The 20,208-nt window shown below is 40.3% G+C and overlaps 1 protein-coding gene across 1 annotated transcript in view; it reads left to right on the plus strand.

The window, feature by feature from the left end:
• Positions 1-20,208, plus strand: part of LOC117447554 (unconventional myosin-IXAa-like) — a 171,935-nt gene that overhangs the window by 79,135 nt on the left and 72,592 nt on the right. Inside the window, 4 exon segments of the mRNA XM_034084284.2 lie at positions 5,737-5,831; positions 6,446-6,508; positions 11,592-11,691; positions 14,160-14,213. Coding sequence (XP_033940175.2) covers positions 5,737-5,831; positions 6,446-6,508; positions 11,592-11,691; positions 14,160-14,213 — 312 coding nt within the window.

The raw sequence follows: 20,208 nt of genomic DNA on the forward strand, positions 1-20,208 counted from the left end.
CTGCTGCTGTGTAAACCCACAGGCTGGATGCAGAGCGGAGTTTCTAGTTTGGCTTGTCAGAGTGAATCTGCAGAATAAAAACAAAAACCTTTTCTCCGCTTTCCAAACACAAATACGTCTCTGCATCAAGTACATCTCAAGGCCAATGCTTTCAGATTGTTATAGTGTGTTTCAGTGGCGAACCGTGTCTCACAACTGGACCTTCTGTAGACACACACTCCCCCCGCGCGCCGCCCCCCGGCGTTATAATGTCCGTCTTTCCACTGAATTGTCGTCTTGAAAAGGGTACTCACAACAATTCCGCAACAACTTCATCTTCACCTGTCGCACTTGTCATTTCAACGTTAAAAACAATAAAACGGCATGAATTTGTCGCATTCTTTCACACACAGTGACGTCACGAGCTACCCACAATGCAACACGCGCCATATATATATATATAAATACGCCATTTTCCTGGAGGTGCAAATATCCTGGAGGTGCAAATATAAACAGCTAGCTAACGTAGCCAAGCAGAGCGCACTAGGTTTTTTTTCTGAATTAACGACCGAAGAAATCGCTGCATGTCTTCGGATTACATCTCTGGACTTGAGGGGTGTGCTCTCGGTCATTACCAGCGTAAACTAGAGCTGTGTGGGTTGTCGGATTGCCCTTACAGACAGATGAAGATGTATGGAAAAACGACAGTGGCCTTCGTCTAATTTCTGGAAACACCAGGTGAATACCCCACTTGTCACAATAATATTATCATGCCATTGCATATATGTGGTATTTTAGAGTTGACTAGATATTGATTAAGGCCATAGACTATGATATTCTGCTTGCACCTCGCGTGAAATGGCGGATACCGGATGTACGGTGTCGCCCTCGGCCCAATACCCGTATGTGTGTGTGAAAGAATTCATCTAGATCCTCTGTCTCGAGGAGCCAGTTAACTAGCGGGCCTTCTAGAATACCCTGGAACCGAGGGGAACTCTGAAAGAACACGCCCATTGGCTACAAATCAATATATGATTGGTTGATCAAACTGTCAGTCCAAACGTACGCTCTCATTCAGTGCAACGGCCAGGGCATTCGATCAAGGATGTAGAATACCTTGTTGAAGGATATTCTACCCAGAGACCCAGAACGAGATCTGATTGGTTGCTTTCTTTTCTAACACAAAACAACTGAAATGCGTAGAGCATTACGCATTTCAGTTTACGTTGACACACAAATCAACGTAACACTGTAATATTACAGATCAACAACACGGATACCATTCTCATTTATTCATTTTATATACATTTTATTTATATAATTAAATCGATTTTTTGTTTGTTTTATCTGAGTGTTCCAGGGTGTTCTCTGAATACCTTGAAGGCCCTGACGGTTCGCCACTGGTGTGTTTATACTAATGTCAAGCAGGCTGTCACCTCCCATTTGGGTGGTGGTTGGTGATATGAAATATCAGATAGTTTCCCTTATACCTGGCAAAGCAAATTGAAACCCCACTGTGCACAGTTTCTTTTAGGAAATATTGCAAACCATTGATTCTCTGGATTATATGTTTACAGTTAGCAGTGCTACGTAATGTTTAAACGTCACATTCTAGTATTGCTTGAGCTCCTTTGAACCTTGTCTGAGGTGATACCAGAAAAAGGACTCACTACAAGGTACTATCCCTAGTGGAAATTGAAAAAGAGTCATATCGAGACGTAACATGCATTGGAAAGCTAGAAATAAAGTCACTCGCTCTGACCTGGATACTCAGTCTGCTGAAACAAGACGTCAGCATCGCCTGCTGAGCGGCGCACTGCAGCCAGCATCAATTATTCCAAACACTCAGCCCTACATAGTAGAAGCGAGCTAATGGAAGCTAGCCAAGCAGTGGTTTTGGCACGTCTCCACTTGTTTTCAAAATCTAGGTCACCAAATGGTCTTTGAGAGTGTTTAGTGAAACACTGCGGCTCGACTGCAGAAGAAGACAAAAAAAAGAAAGAGTGGGAGAGAGCATTAGGGTTATGAGAATTAGTATTTGAGCTTCCTTTGCTTTGAAAAAGGTCTTGACATGCTAATTAGAAAAGCTAGCTCCCAGTGTGTCCCCTTAACATTTAACATGCTAAATCCTGTATTAAAAATAGCAGCAGCACCACGGCCTGCTTCCTCTGAGCTTCTCTGCAGCGCCGGAGGAAACGACTGGCTAATGTAAAGTGACAGCGTGGAAGAGCCCACATGGCCATGGGCATACATTAGCATACTGTTAGTACGGACTTAGACACACACACACACACACACACACACACACACACACACACACACACACACACACACACACACACACACACACACACACACACACACACACACACACACACACACACACACACACACACACACACACACACACACACACACACACACACACACACACACACACACACACACACACACACACACACACACACACTGTACATTCACACACACTCAGTCAGAGCAGAATTAAGCCCTTGGGGTCAGCACATTCGCTTCAATATAAAATCTAACATATGGCCGACTAAGCGCTGTATCTTTGATTTATGTAAGTGGACGATGTAGCGATCTGTTTTAACACTTAAGTCGGTTATTTCTGGACTGCATATGGCACCACAGGCTGGGGTTGATTCAGTTAGCATTTAGTCACGTTGTATTTCAAATTAAAAAGACATTTAAGTCTTTGGGGGCAGGACATGGATCCAGTCAGCTCTGCTTGTTCTCGGATGATTTCCTCAAGGCATGATGTCGTTCTTTAAAGAGATCAAACCTGAAGTCACAGTTTGCTCTGTCATTCATTTAGACCAAGATCCAAACAAAGCCATGCAATGTGTTAAATATTGTTAGTTTTGGGGAAATAAATTCACGTTTCTGTACGTTTGTGTTGAAAATAGAATCAAAATAATGTTTTCAGCAGTATTTTCTAAACATGCACGCTTTGTTGCAAATAAGCCGACATCTGGTAATAATGGTATGCTTCAGGGAACGCAGGAAACAATATGCTTCAGAAAAGAAGATCTGAATACTTGCTGCATGACTCTATCAGCTGGATATTATTTATTCCCAGTGTTTACCTTAATATCGACGCTGCCATGCCGCCAAACCCCACTGCAGAGATTTAGTGGCGGCTGTACTGAAGTAAAAATCTCCTACTTATCAAATGATTATATATATATATTATAATATACAAGGACTTTATTGCCTTACATTAAAGTGTACTGAGGTGAAAGAAAATGTGCTGTATTTATATTGTGCATTATTTTTTAAACATGCAGAAACCTCAAGGAAATTAGCTTTCCGTTTTGTTTTTAAACTTTCCCACTTTCTTTCTTGTGTACCCTCTTTTCTCTTTGTCTCTTTCTCTCTGTTCTCATATGGCACACACACATGTTCACACACACACACACACACACGCACACACGCACACATGCAAACACACGCACAAACAAGTAATCACCGATTCACAGTGTGTGTTTTCCTGTGCTGCGGTCACAGCAGGCGTTGACCATGAAGCAGAAGTTCAGTAAATCATCCAGACACTGCCACCTTGCTCATTAATCTCTGTCAGCACACACACACACACACACACACACACACACACACACACACACACACACACACACACACACACACACACACACACACACACACACACACACACACACACACACACACACACACACACACACACACACACACACACACACACACACACACACACACACACACACACACACACACACACACACACACACACACACACACACACACACACACACACACACACACACATGCGCATGCGTACTATGAGCTCCACAGCACATGCGTCTTCCCGCTGCATGTGTTTTCCCAGCAGCGGTTTAATTGTCATTGACAGTTTCCATTTCAACCGCTGCTCATTTCACTCAATCATCTCAGGAAGTGGAGATTCCTCCTCAACTCAAAAGTGGAAACATTTTTGCCACAAAAGGGCTCTCGTATTCCGAGGATTATTAAGCATGAAAGCTCTGTTATTATCACGTAAATAGCAGTTTCGATTTTCATTTTGGATTGAAGGGAATCGTGGGAGATCTCGCTACCCAGCGAAAGATGGATGTTCAGTGTGTCAGTGTAATGAACCAGAAACACGGAAAAGATGAACCAGTTGTATCTCTCGCTCCCGTCCTGGTTCTTCGCCCTGATTGAGTGTTTGAATGCGTGTCAGGTCGGCGGCTTTGGGGAGATTGTAAATGAATCCTCACAGAGATCAAAGCCTGGATCAGGTGCGGCAGGATTGATCTTTTCATAAAGCGTGTTACTCCAGAGCGGGAGTATTCACCCGGCAGCCACAATCAATGATCTGACGCCCACTTCTCCCTCCGTCTCTCCCTCCTTCTCCCCCTTTCTCTGCTGTTTCCGATTTAGTCATTTATCATAGCTCCAAACTACTCGTTGCATCAGCCTGAAATCTCCGCCCTGAAACGGTGGAGCTGAAATATGAAAACATGTTTCTCTAAAGTCTCGCCTGCTTTCTTCCTCATGTTCCGGTCTCTCTCCTCATCTTCACATGTTTGATTCCTTCCTTTCCTATCATCTTATTTTCCTAATCTGATTTATCATTTGTTTTTGATCGTCCATCCCGTTCTCATTTCCATTCCTTTCATCTTGTTTGTTCTTCTCATCAATGCGTCACTCTGTCTTCATGCTCCGTTTATTTTGTCTTTCCCTTTTTCTTTCCGTTGTTTCATCTGTTTTTTCAATTTGTTATGTTCTCTCTATCTTCTGTTGAGTTTTGTTATTGATTCCTTTCCTTGTTCCTCTCGTCTCCTTTCTTCTTCTCCTGTAACCCCTCCCCTCTTAATACTACTCTTGTTTTTCACCTCTCCTTGTTTTCTCCACTTCTGTCCTTGTTCCCTCTCCTCTTCTTTCCTATTCTCCTTTTCTCCTCTCCCCTTCTCTCCATTTCTCATCTCCTCTCTTTTTCTTTCCTATCCTTGTTTTTCCATTCCTTTCCTTTCCTCTCCTCATTTTTTCCTATCCTTGTCATTTCATATCCCTTTCTCTCCTTGTCTCCTCTACTTTCCTTTCCTTTCCTTCCATTTCCTCTCCTCTCCTCTCCTCTCCTCTCCTCTCCTCTCCTCTCCTCTCCTCTCCCCTTACCAGCTCCACTGAGCCCTTGAGACACCTCATAACAACCTGAATGAGTCCTCCAGGGGCCTCTAATGATGGACTCCCTGTGAGTGTGTTTTTCTGTGTGTGTGTGTGTGTGTGTGTGTGTGTGTGTGTGTGTGGTGTGTGTGTGTGTGTGTGAGTGTGTTTGCAGAGGTGCCCATACACACTCCCACGAGCAGAGGCTGTGTCTGTTTTCAGCTCGGCCGTGTGTTTGCCTTTATAGGAATTTGGCAGTTTAGTTCATGCTTGACGTGTGTGTGTGTGTGTGTGTGTGTGTGTGTGTGTCTCATGTCGGCCCCTTCCTTTCTGAGCCTCATGACCTCCAATACAGTTCTATGATTGGTAGCTTTTTCTCCTACTTGTAACATATTTTTTCACTTTGCATCAGAGTTCAGTTCCCATCATAAAGAGTTCTCTGTAGAAATGCAGTATTTTTAAGACCCTGACGACCTGTTTCCTCCTTCTGCTTTAGACAAGTCTGCATGTTTCTGATTTGCCAGTTAAATGAAATGAGATGAACACACACATATATTCCTGTCTACATGCTGATTTGTGTCCATGACTTCTCCTCAGGCCTTTGGAAACGCTAAGACCGCACACAACAACAACTCCAGCCGCTTCGGAAAGTTCATCCAGGTCAACTACCAGGAGAGTGGCACTGTCAGAGGGTGAGACGACACACACTCACACACACACACACACACACACACACACACACACACACACACACACACACACACACACACACACACACACACACACACACACACACACACACACACACACACACACACGCGCGCACCACACACACACACACACACACACACACACACACACACACACACACACACACACACACACACACACACACACACACACACACACACACACACACACACACACACACATCAGTCTGTGTAATGCATTACTCATACATGTACAAATACTTTGTGACGGACTGGTAACATTTAATCACTTATAAACAGTGATTTCACTCTTTTTAAGTGATACTTAGGGATTGTTAGTCAACTATTTGAGCAAATTATTTAATATGCATTGAATTAGACACCTAATATTCCCTCTGGATTTGTTTTAAGTTGTCCTCTCTGCAGTTTCCTCGCTTCTTAATATCTATTTTAATCACACAAGTCTCCAACCCAACCGTATGCCCCGCATGTTGTTTCCTTATGATCAGCAGATTTCAGTCTCACCGCTGCAGCAGCTTTGTTTTCTCACTCGGCTCTTTAACTTTAATGTCCCTGTCCGTGTGTTTTATCTTCAGGGCCTATGTGGAGAAATACCTGCTGGAGAAATCTCGTCTGGTGTACCAGGAGCACAATGAGAGGTGAGCGGGTTTGACTGAAAAGAGGAAGAGGAGGAGATATCTGAATACATCTGTGCTCTGACCATTTCATCACGTAGAGACATCTGACAGATGTTCTGTTGACATGTTGTTACCGTGCTCAGTTTAGTTTGAGTTTTCTGACATACTCTCATCGGGAGATTTTGTCCCAAACTTCACTCCTTCTTTTTTGTTATTTGTGTGTGTAGTTTGTAACTACAAATATATTATATGCACTCTCTTGTCTTTTGTCGTACCCTGCAATCTAATCTTCTTAACGTCACATTACCATGAACATCTGTTTAAACCATAAACTTCCTTTGTGAATACACATTTCTTTCCATTAAACATCTCTAATATATAACCCTAACCCTGGCTATAGAGCAGGGGTGTCAAACTCAATTTCATCACGGGCCAAATCAGCATTATGGTTGCACTCAAAGGGCCAGTTGTAACTTTAAGACTATATCAAAATACATATATAAATATTTAATATATAAAATAATGTATTGGATTACATGATTGCCTCTGCATTGGATTATTATCGGATAGGGTAATAACTTCATAATTAACTACGTCTGAAAGCAGAAGTCTAGGGCAAATAAGTGCAAGTCTCTTCAGTGCGCATGTTACAATGATTTAAAAAGAAATGACATTTTGAAATAAAAAGTAACTTTTAAAAAAAAAAATCTAATTCTGAGAAAAAAGTCTAATTTGAGATGCATTGTGGGACATGTAGTTCATGGGCAACATGCTTCTGTAAAGTGGCATGTAACCGTATAATAAACATATAATATTTTTTGCAAGCTCTTGTGGGGCCACATAAAATGAAGTCGCGGGCCGCATTTGGCCCCCGGGCCTTGAGTTTGACACCCCTGCTATAGATAATAAGAGAGAAGGACAGAAACATTGAGTCATATTCCTTCTTGTTGAGAAATAATATGTCAAATCCATATCTCTTCACGGATGTATCTCAGAAACATAATACTGAAATAGCCTTCACTTCCTCTTCGAGCTGAGCACATACAGTATATCAGGTGGCCATCTGAGATACGCCTCTGCTCTCTCCTTCGTAAGTTAACACTGCAAACTATCACGTGTCCCTTTGAGATCAGTCATTTAATTACACAGCAGAACTATTTTGGAGAATGAGAAACTCCTTTTGTGATTTCATCTTTTCCACGTGTTCAGTTTCTCTGTCTGCTCTCACTTCTTGTTTTGTTTTCTGCACATCCTCTAATGCAGCACACACCTATACATACACACATAGGAATCGCCACCTGTACCCACATCCCTAAAAGAATGGTTATTCTCTCGGACCACATACTGGGTCTGGGTCTGCCTCCGTATCATTCAACAGTAGAAACAAACAGAAAAAGACCCTCAAATCCCACCAGCGTAATGTTTTTCAACAAGAAGGAACAGAAACATTGTAAAGGCCTCCGCCGGTCATCTAATCCCTCTCACCCTGATTGGACCGGGGTCTCCGTTTCATGCTGATGACAGGCCCTGGCAGCCATATTGATAGAGGGTAGAAACTGAAGACGGGACCCCCCCAGACGAAGCACAGAGGTGGGGGAGAAGACGGACTGATGATGAAATGCAATCTTAAAACTCCCGCATCATGACAGGTTGCCTCTGTTCGACCTTTAGAGGAGGAAAATAAAAACGAGCTGCGCTTTCCAGTAACGCTGTGAGGCTTTATGGCTCTCAACTTTGATGCTGATTGGTTCAATAAAAGGCTGTCAGCAAAGTGTGGTTCTGTCTGAATATATAAGTGGTATGTTTTATTTTTAATATATTGTGTATACTTCTGTCAAAGTCAGCTTTATTGTCAAAATTACTACATGTGTTATACATCCAGAAATCTCGAGATATCGTTTCCCACAGTGTGACATGTATACATAAAACAAATCAAAAAGGGCCTAGAGATAAACGGGGTATGCCATTTAAAATGTTAAAGGTGGGGTAGGTAAGTTTCAGAAACCGGCTCGAGATACACTTTTTGTTATATTCCATGGAATGCTCTTAACATCCCGATAGCAATGAATATCTGAAGTGCTTTGACAAAAAATCCATAAAATTCATCTGTAGAAGCCGTAATACTGTAAAAAGTACAACGGATTGGATGGCCTACCTGCCTGTCAGCCTGCCATCGGGGCACAAACTTATCTCGTGCCCTCATCGGTCATGTGCGCGTTCGTGTGTGTTGGAGGAGGGGCTCTGTGAGGAAGTGGCAGATTTTAATTCTAGCGATCTCGAGCCGGTTTCTCAAACTTACCTACCCCACCTTTAATAATATATCTAAAAAGTTCAAAGTACAGTTTCAGTGCAGTAGCAGCGGAGATGGGCAGAAAAGTGACTTGTGTGTGTGTCACTGAGGATCATTAACAATACAATACAATTCAATACAGCTTGAAAACCTCCAGACCAAAGTGCTGTACAGTCAAATTAACAAACAAATCACACAGCACAGCTCACACACCATAAAACAAGTAAAAACAATAGACAATTCAAAAGCAACAATCTAAAAGATGTCAATACGCCAAGGAGAAGAGATGGGTTTTAAGAAGCGATTTGAAAACAGATAGTGACCACCAGCAGCAGCAGCAGCAGCTAGCTTAGCTTAGCACAAAGAATGGAAGCAGTGGGAAACAGCTAGCATGGCTCTGCTGATGGTTATATAAACTCAGCCTGGAGTCGAGCCCTTTGGCGGGTCAGCACAAATCTTTTTTGGGGTCAAGGGCAGTGGTTTAGGTTTTGTATCCATGTCAGTAATGGATGTGTTCGGGGAAACAACGAGTCCCCTTTGCCCTGAAAACACTGTAATCATTAAGAAACCTGATCTGCACATGTCAGCATTCCTGTTTACTGCTGGGACTTCAGATCGGCCGCCAGCGAGGGAACTATTTTAGAAGCTTATTCAGTGTTTGTTGGAATTATGTTTATCAAGAGTTACTTCTTAAGGATGATTCAATGTATTATTTTGAGAAAGGTTTGAAGTTTACACAGAAAGAAAGCACATCGTAGCCAGGCCCGCCTTAACCTGCCATCAGGCCCTGGGGCTGATGGTTTTGTAGGCCCCCTATTTAAACAACAAATGAAAGTCATGTATAGCCTCGGCAGGCTCTGTGATCGCACTTCTCCACTCTGCTCTACGCGCGCCTGGTCCTCTCCTCCAGATGAGTGACGTATCGGGCCTCCCTCGTGTATTTGTCCGGTTGCCGTTGGCTCCCCACCACGTAGCAAGTCCTCGTCGTCCTCTCCATCTCCTCCAATGTCCCTCCTGTCTGTTTTTCCTCTCCCGCTACTCCATCGCTATCAGAACCAGACGGCCTACTTGGCTCCGAGGCCCCGCTGCCGCTTGGTACAGAACTCATCTGTCCTTCCTCCTCATCCTGGCTTACAGGTTTAAAATAACCTGCAAGCTTCGACATGTTTTGTAATAGCTGCTTGTCTCCAAACTCCTTTTCCCTCAACAATTTCCTTTCCCGAGCGCCACTCTCACACTTTTTCTTCTAAACAACCTTCATCTGTCACTCAATCACTCGCAATTTGAATAAGTCACATGTGAAACATATTCTCATTCTGATTGGCTGTTAAGTGGTGCCCACTGACTGTTTCGGAGTCATCATGTTTGAGAAAAATCTCTGGAATCCATCGATCTGATTGATTAGCGGAGCAAATGATCATAATACTACGGAGGGAAGATATTTCCGTTTGGATTACTGGTCTGGGGGAAACTCGCGAGTGTGTGTGTTTGTGTATTTTTGCGTTTGTGTGTATTGTGTTTGTTTCCCGGGGAAAACACTCACGAGAAACAGCGGCTGTTGTTGTGCCTGCTGTGACGTCAAGTTACTCCGTTCTCCGCTTGTAATTATGCCGTTACAAGCTTCAACGTTGTATTTATCATCTGAATTTGCCGAAACAAGTTTAATATTCTGAAAGCCAAGACTTTGTTTATTTAAATGTTTTTTTTTTAATAATTTAAAAAAAGAAAAAAAAATGTATTGGCTCATGATAGGCCCCTGATCTCCGTAGGCCCCTGGGCTTTAGCCCAGGTCAGCCCGTGCATTAAGGCAGCCCTGATCGTAGCATCTTCAAGAGGGCAGATGTCCTGGTAGCTGAAATAACAGCAGGAGCAATGACGGTGATGAAAATCATGAATTAATCATTTATAAAGCCTAATATCAGAATTATACTCGTGTCATATGACCCTCTCTATCCTTAGTAAGCACAAATAAAAACCAAACGAATACAAATCGAAGGGAAACGGAGACTAGACATCATTAGATGTATGTGCGTAAATAATCAACGACATAATAAAATACACAAAGAATCCAAATGACAAAAAGTACAATGTGACTGTATATGAAAAAGTGGATCCAAAGGAAGGATGTTGAAAAGGAATCAAAGTTTCGCCTGAAAAATGCCAGGGAATATATAATATTTAGTATTGTATTAAAATGTAAGCTCTACTCGTACTACATCTTAGTTTTTAATTAAAATCATCCTTCTCCTCATCCACCAATTACAGATCGGGATTCTTTAATATCCGCTCGGGGCTTTCTAACTTTCCACCACTCCATCAGACTCTACGCGTCCCTGTGCAGAGAAGCAGCTTGTTTCCAGATGTAATCAAATGACTTCTCAGCATTTGTCACAGAAGCTCATCTCCTGACCTGCAGCCCACACAACACACTGCCGCTTTGTCTGAGTGGAAACGTGAGCGTGTGGGGTTGAAAGGTGTGACTTATTTGTTAAATGCTACAGGATTTAGCTGCGGAACAGGCGGAAAACAGATGGTTTGCACCGTGCTCTTACACACATCTTTGAACAGAGTGTTCTCCCTGAGGCGCCGTTTCAGCGGAACGAGGAGACGTGAAAGCTGCCGTCCTCACTTCACCTCCGATGGAATTTAAAATGATTCAAGAAATCAATAACGGCAGGGGTTTCGTGCTGTAGAATTATACCCTCTAACTTGTTGTGTGTGTGTGTGTGTGTGTGTGTGTGTGTGTGTGTGTGTGTGTGTGTGTGTGTGTGTGTGTGTGTGTGTGTGTGTGTGTGTGTGTGTGTGTGTGTATAGGAACTACCATGTTTTCTACTACCTGTTGGCCGGAGCCAGTGAAGAGGAGAGGAAGTCCTTCCACCTGCTCAAACCTGAGGAATACCACTACCTCAACCAGGTGCGCACACACACCAAAGCAGACACACACTGTTCAGTGCATATAGAAATACATATGTTAATGCCTTTCTGATGTGTTAGCTTTCAAATGATCCTGGTTCTCACACCAAGGAGGTAAAAGCTGCTGCACAATGCTGACTTGCGCTTAGAAATATGTTATTTACAATGACTTTTTACAATGAATTTAAAGCATTAACTACTTGTGCTGTTGGTTCTAATTAGAATCAGAATCAAGCAATGATTTAAAGACATGTATTGTGACAAAAAGACACACATGTTATTCTTGAAATCAATCCAAAGCAGCATACATGATAAACCAACAGTTATTTTTATTGAATCAAAAGCCTTTTTAAGGGGAAATTATTCTGTGACAGTAAATATAACAAGGTCATTGTAATTTGTGTGAAAACATTGTGTTATCATTACCTTGTAGTTAATCTTGTCCTTATATTTTAACTCCAAATATATCAGATTATGATCATTTAAATTCAAATTCAAATGTATTTTCAAAAGCACACTACCGCTCACTTATTCTGTGCATACCTGAGAGACTATTCCACAAATCCTCCTAAATCACCCGTAAATCGCCACATAAAAACAAAGTGGATCTCACATGTGACATTTTAGTTTTACTGCTCTACGAAGAATTCATTTCAAATGGTATTAACAATTCCTCTCATTACAAATAAAGAAGATTCATCGTAAATGCCATACTTCGTTATTGATAAATGAGGCTTGAAGGCACTAAGTAGAGAGATTTATGGACGGTGAAGATGATTATAGCAAATTCAGCATCTTGCTTTCCCTCTTTTTCTCTCTTCTTTACTCATTTATCAGAACTGCATCACTCCTCTGAAGTGTTGATCTCACTAGCCAAGAAATGTCAACCCTGCATCTGTGTGTGTGTGTGTGTGTGTGTGTGTGTGTGTGTGTGTGTGTGTGTGTGTGTGTGTGTGTGTGTGTGTGTGTTCACGTGCCAAAAGCCCATATGTGCACATCTTTCTCGGTACATCTGTGTGTGTTGGCAGCAGATGTGTAAGACTCAATTTCCCTCGTCCTAAATCAGTACACTTGGGACACACACAGCAATCCAAAACAAAATGTCCTTTGTTCTTCTCTTTTGGCGTCCCAAAAAAGTAAAAAAAAATTGTTTTTGTACCCTCCGTTAATCCCCAATGACAACAACAACACCCCCCCCCCCCTCATCCTAACATCCTCGTGTTACCATGCAGCTCTGTTTCCATGGCAACCACACATACTCAGGAGTTAATCTGGCGTTGACTTGCTCTCTTGCACAGAGAGTGCCGGCGGTCACGCACACACACACACACACACACACACACACACACACACACACACACACACACACACACACACACACACACACACACACACACACACACACACACACACACACACACACACACACACACACACACACACACACACACACACACACACACACACACACACACACACACACACACACACACACACACACTCCTGAAACACATGGTGTCACAGTGGAGCAAAATGATTATCCATATTTATCTCTCCGTGTTCATCTGTGTCTTCCTGTCAGTCTCTCAGCAGTACATTCCCCCGTCTCCTGTAATCCTTAAATAACCAACATTTTAGATAATAATAATAATATAAATTGTAAGTAAGTGTTGCTATCCTACAGAGGATTCTCACCTGAATCTGCAGCTTAGTTTAACAGATCTTTGTGCGAGTTACAACTCATTGTTGTAAGTAGCAATGTAATAATAATGTAATAACTCTCACCTCTCTTATTGTGTGCTGTTATCGGCTTCAGCTGGGCTTTAAAAACCCGCTTCACACTTCCTCACAACAAACAGACACAAAGTTAGCTACGAAGTGATTAGGTAATGTTGAATCCAGCGTTGCAATGGCTGGTTGCAATACAAAGTAGTTTAGAGAGAAGGATTTACCGGGCTGCAGTCAATATATACTAAAAAAGGTTTTGATTAGTAAATATGTTAATGATTTGAATGTTTATTAGATATTTTAAGTGCCTGTACTTTACTTTACGTACTCAATGTTATGTTGACCGCTTTGATGCTTTATTTTAAATCTACAGTTACTATTTAACTTTTGTACAGTATACAATAAGTACACATTATCAACAATACAGTAAGCTGCTAGATAAGTGCATACGTACAGTAGTAATGAAAACGTCTATACTTTTACTCAAGCAAGATTTAGATCGCTCCGTTTCTGAAAGTAACGATCACATAATGAAAGAAAGTCAGTGACATCATTGAAGCAGCTTTCAGAAATATAAAACCTCTGGATTCAATGACTGCAGCTCTGCAGATGTGTCTGTTTCCATGTGTGTGAGGTTTAGTACTTTGTTCCTCACGTATTAACAGCATGTGTCACTTTTCTCAGTGTGCGTTTTGTGTTGTGTGATTCCTGCCTTCTTAACCCGCTCTGCCTTGCTTCCAGATGACAAAGAGATCGCACAAACTCCACTGGGACAATTACTATGAGAGCGACCTGGTCAGTATCCTGTGGATGACGACTCGTCTGTGTGTGTCGTTGGGTGTGTCGCTGTGCTTGGGGGTTTTGGTGCCAGTCTTGTTCTCGTTCTCTCTCCGCTGTGCACACTGCTTTGGAGCAAAGACTGAGGCGACCTGAAGTGACCTCAGCGGGTCCCACTCAGAAAAGAAAACGTTTAAAGGGATCCATTTATTGTAAAGACTTTAATACTGTAATTGTCTCAAGATATTTATCGATAGTTTTTATGCAGTATCTCATTTAAATTGAGGTGTTAGTCAAACTTGACACTTCATTTGTATAGCTATAGGTATTTTAGTTTAGAGACATATCGGAGGTCAAAAATACATATCTCCTTTTAAGATGAGAAGAATTTGACCTCTTAAATCCTAATTTCTTCTTGAAACAAAGCTACATAACTATATATCTTCAGTATGGTAATAAGCTAAATGAAACTCAAACATAAAGGGATCCCTTCAAACTAATATTTGGCTTTGGATGCTTTGCTGTCGGGATTTTACGGAAAATATGTTGAATCTGGGATCTGCTGTCTTTAAAGGGAAGGTTCAGGATTTCACTTTAAACGCCACATTTGCATTCATTGACTGAACTATAACAAAACAGTGCACGTTAACGTACTTTAGAGAAAGTAGAAGTCATCGGGTTATTATAACAAAACCTCCATTAGCATAAGGTTGAATACAAGAGCAGAAAAACAGGAAAAGCTGTCAGTATTATATATAATAATAATAATAATAATAATACATTTTATTTCTATAGCGCTTTTCTTGAACCCAAAGACGCTTGATAATAATAATGAGGTTTATTTGGACAAGGTTGTTCAAAAAGACTGCAGATAAATGGCATATGAATTCACAAACAGATGCAATGTTTGTAGAGGAATTTCCTTCAATTAACTTTTCCTTTTCAGTAAGTATCTTAAAAAAAAAGTTGTATTTGTAGTTTGTGTCAGGTATAATTCAGTAGAAATCAACACAAAAGTAAATGTATTTTCCAATACATAATTGAGAATAACAAATAGTTCTTTATTGCCACAACTGTCACATTTGATTATTTTAAAAATGTGTAGTAGTATCTGCCTAACAGTAAAAGCCAACAGCTTGTTTAGCCAAATCTTAGGTTTGCATAAGCAGTAACTTAATATAGCTATTGTTCGGCTGAATGAAAGTGAGCAGTGAGGCTTGGATCAATAAGATACAATTACCAAAGCTGGATTCCTCTCGTGTGTCGATATGTAACTAGAATCCAGCTGGGGAATAGTGGATCCTGCTTTTACACAATGCACTATTTAAAGATTTATTGACAATGAATGTTAACAAAAACAGGGTTTGATTTGAATGATTCAATAGGTACACAAATATATACGGAGGAAGGTCATTTTATATCTGTAGCTTTTACTATCAAACCTTTCTGCGAGGTATAATCAACCAGGATTTAAAAGTTGTACAAATTCAAATTACTACTTGTTATCTCTTAAAAGATAACTTCCTTGAATGCAGTTTGTTTAAAAAGTGATCAATCACATCCTGAAACTTCCCTCTAAGTGTGTGTGTGTGTGTGTGTGTGTGTGTGTGATTCTTTGAGCCACTGTCTCCACCTGAGGTGAGCGATGTTTGGTCAGTGGGATATGTTGTGTGTGGTTAGGGGATTCAGTATCTGCGAATAGGAGATTATGTTACTTTGACTTTGCCGGCGAGCAAACACTTGAAATGAGAGTCGGTCAGAATAAATACGACTCATCTGTTGCTCTTAGCTCTTGATTTTGGCTCTTTGTCCCGCACTTCTTTTTATTCAGGAAAGGTTTTCTGAGGACACTCTTAATGTACAATAGATCATTCTTCACATTCATCTAGTTACATGAGTTAACATCCAATCTGTCTTTTAAATATCAAATACTCCCCATTATGCACATCTCTGATATTCTGTCATCCGTAGGATTCCCAGGGTTCACAATTGATTTAATGTCAAGGCAACACATGTGTAGACATTACATGTTACTTGTTAGATGCTTTTATCCAAGCGACTTACATACTCAGTACTGTGGACAATCCCCACAGGAGAAATTTGGGGTGTAGTGTCTCAGGGACACAACGACATGCTGACTGCAGTGGGACTTGAACTTGCTATCCCCTGATTCGAAGTCCAGCACACTACCCACTGAGCCACAGCCTCCCTTAGACATGCTGTCTGTGTACATTTCTAAAATCCCTTTGACACATCATTGCAATGAAAGTAGCATTTACTGACAAATGTAGGATTTCTTCTAACATAGCAACAATGCAAATCAAAGCTTATGCTGAGGATTTTAGAAATGTCTTTGACTATGCTTTACATTACATGTTACTTTAATTCTTATTTTTCATTGTCAGTCCTCGTTAAAATATCAAACTGTTTTAGCCACTGTGAATCCAAGCAGCTTCCGTTCCTAAAAAGGAGAAAGCTACACATCTAACGTTTTTAAAGCCAGCCTATAGGTCAGATTAATTGATAGTCAAAAAACAGATTATCAAAAAACGATTATTTTCAAATAAAACTTCACAACAGTGAAGAAGATTGACCTGATCGATGCGTTCATTTCAGAGCTAAAGCAATGATGTGTTTTAGCCAACCCAGTCTCACGGCATTTCGTGTTCACCAACACGTATTTTAATCTATTGATTCGTGTTCACCATCACCATTTGCCCCTTTTATTCGTGTTGCACAGCACGATTTTAAAAGCAATGTATTTCTACTGGTAACGTGTTTCGTGCCTGCAGGCTGCAGCACGTCTTTTTCTCCGGTCGGGTCGTGGAAGACCGGAAGCTGTGTGGTTCATAAAAACATGTTCTTACTCAATATCAAGCCACAGTTATTACTTTTATTTTAAATCGTATAATTTCGGACTTTTGTTGCCGTCTGTGAGGAAAATAAATGGGGCTCAGAGCCTCAGGATACTGAAATCTGTATTTTTAAATATTTTTTTCCTTCTAATTTGTTATTCTTTTCAAAATAACACACTGTTATTTACTCACCAATAACACACAATTATCCTTGCTTTTATTTATTGGTTTAATTCCATAATCTCGGGCTTTTTCGGCGTCCGTCAGGAACTGAATTTCAAAATAAATATAACCGGAAACAGACGTAGGCATTTCGAGCGATTACCCAAGATCCTCAGCTATGGTTTTAAGCTCGCTGATTGGATGTGTTATCCGCAATGCATGCTGGGATTTGGTGTTTATATTATATGAAATCCGGAAAACATTTTAAAAGTATAAAATAATACTTAATTCCGAGTGCTCTTGCTTTTCTCTTTGAAAGTCATCACATAACGACATTGTAATACACGGTTCGGCTGCATTACATATTACAGATCTGCCGTAGTTCTTTATTTAGAGTGCCCTGATGAGAAGACCTTTGGAAAAACTGGAAGAAATGGTGCCGAAACTGAATACTTGACGTGGATCATAAATATATCAACAATTAAACAACATCTTCAATTTCTCTTCACACAATACGTCTCCTTGCAGTATGATCACTAATTCGGCTGACTTTTACATTTGATGTAATTCATAGATAGGTTATATTTACACCATAACGGTGCACAGCTGATATAAAAGGACTGTAGTTTTTAAAGATATTACTGATTTTCTTTGAATGTAAGAATGTAAATACTGAGTCTGAAATAGTATAGCAATATGCTGTAAAATGATGTGAAAGCATGCATAAAACTATACATCTTCAGATGTTGTACATACACACTAATAATACAAAGTTATTATGGCTGTGTGCACCTTGTGTGCACCTCCTAGTGGTTAAAGCACGTTATTGAATTATTGTACAGAGTACATACTTTCATAGGGGGAAAGTATAAATATAGAAATATAGAATATAAAAAATCAAGAAGATACTATAAGTGATCTCTACAATAAAACAGTTTAGTGCAGGATGCACAGATATTAATAGGAGGAGGTGCAAAACAGAAAAACGGATTAACCTTTATTTAAACATTAAATATTAAATATTAAGCCTGACAAAGTAATTAACGTCTAATATATTGCTTTCCTGCAATGTTAACTATGTTGAAGCACTTATTTTAACTGATATTATACACATTAATTATACTCTTATGTATGTAGATAGAATAAGAAATGTGCAGAATATGACAGTTTAATGGTGGAGGTACACACATATTGATAGATGTCTTGTAATGCACTGTTGAGGGACCTGTGACCCAAGTTTTTCATTCATTGCATAACTACACCGTAGTTGTGTATGATATGTCAATAAACCTTTGAAAATCTTGAAAGGGATGTGCAAAATAGCCATAATATACAGTCTTTAATTAACTATTAGTAGAGAATAACGAGTAATGAATATACTTTATTTCTTGTTTCCATTCATGTCAATTGCAGATAAATGTTTAGTCTTCTCAAGCACCAACTATCAAATATCTCTCCTGATTGTTGGCACTTGACAATCACCTTACCTGAATTTTACTCAGGTGTAACTAAAGTCTGATTTAAGGGTTGTTTATATTTCACATAATTAATCAGAATCTGCAAAGTAACTCAAATAAATGCAGTGGAGTAAAAATACCAGCTTAACCTCTGAATTGTAGTGGAGTAGAATTACAAAGTAGCAATGAGCTGTCATGTGGGTATATATTAATGCTATATACTATAAACTTCTAATTGTGGGGAAAACGAAAACGTTCAGTAGAGACGTGACGTCCCATAGAACATTTTGCGAAACACACTAGCCAGCATGTGTAGTTCTGGAGGGGTGTTCGATTCCAGTTTTGGATAATCTGGCGTGGTTTCGTTCCATTTCACACAGCTGTTTGACGCTCTGCGTAACTTTACGGGAACTGTAGTCCTAAACGATAGCTGGGGATTATGGGTAGTGTAGTGTCTTCGGCCATCCTAAACTCAGAAATGTTGACAATCGCAATGATGCTCGAAATGTCCCTTTATAGGCCTACGTCTGTTTCCGGTTATTTTTATTTTGAAATTCAGTTCCTGGCGAACACCAAAAAAGCCCGAGATTATGGAATTAAACCAATAAATAAAAGCAAGGATAATTGTGTGTTATCGGTGAGTAAATAACAGTGTGTTATTTTGAAAAGAATAACAAATTAGAAGGAAAAAATATTTAAAAATACAGATTTCAGTATCCTGAGGCTCTGAGCCCAATTTATTTTCCTCACAGACGACAACAAAAGTCCAAAATTATACGATTTAAAATAAAAGCAATAATTGTGGCTTGATATTGAGTAAGAACACGTTTTTATGAACCACACAGCTTCCGGTCTTCCACGACCCGACCGGAGAAAAAGACGTGCTGCAGCCTGCAGGCACGAAACACGTTACCAGTAGAAATACATTGCTTTTAAAATCGTGCTGTGCAACACGAAAAAAAGGGGCAAATCGTGATGGTGAACACGAATCAATAGATTAAAAATCGTGTTGGTGAACACGAAATGCCGTGAGACTGGGTTGGTTTTAGCCTAGCTTAGCATAAAATAGCTTACCTGGCTGTTTCTAATGTGAAAAACAACTTACAACTCTTAAGATGCCGTTTTTACAGACTGTATTTAGTTTGTCTTCGTAACACAACAATGTAAGAAGGTCCATTTCTTTTTTTGGTTGGAGTAACACGATAACTTTCACAATGTAGCCTACTTAAATATGCTTCACATGAGCAATGGATAAAGCGTCATTTATCAAGAAATAGACCGTGTGACTCCGTCAAAATCACTTAAAAAAAATACCATGTTCATGTATTGATTAAACGCATTAAGCTACAAAAACATCATGTTATCAAGTCAGCTTTAGCAAACCAGGCTAGCTACTTCCCAACTGATTAGCTTTGCTAGGCTAACCACGCCCTGATCCCATATATGTGTTTCTTTTCATGATTTTGAATTGCTATCCTCTATTTTATTTTAGCATCTTCAAAACCCTTTTTCTTATATGGCCTTGTTTTTATTTTATAG

The sequence above is a fragment of the Pseudochaenichthys georgianus genome, chromosome 6, assembly GCF_902827115.2.
Source record: "Pseudochaenichthys georgianus chromosome 6, fPseGeo1.2, whole genome shotgun sequence".
Taxonomy (NCBI): Eukaryota; Metazoa; Chordata; class Actinopteri; order Perciformes; family Channichthyidae; genus Pseudochaenichthys; species Pseudochaenichthys georgianus.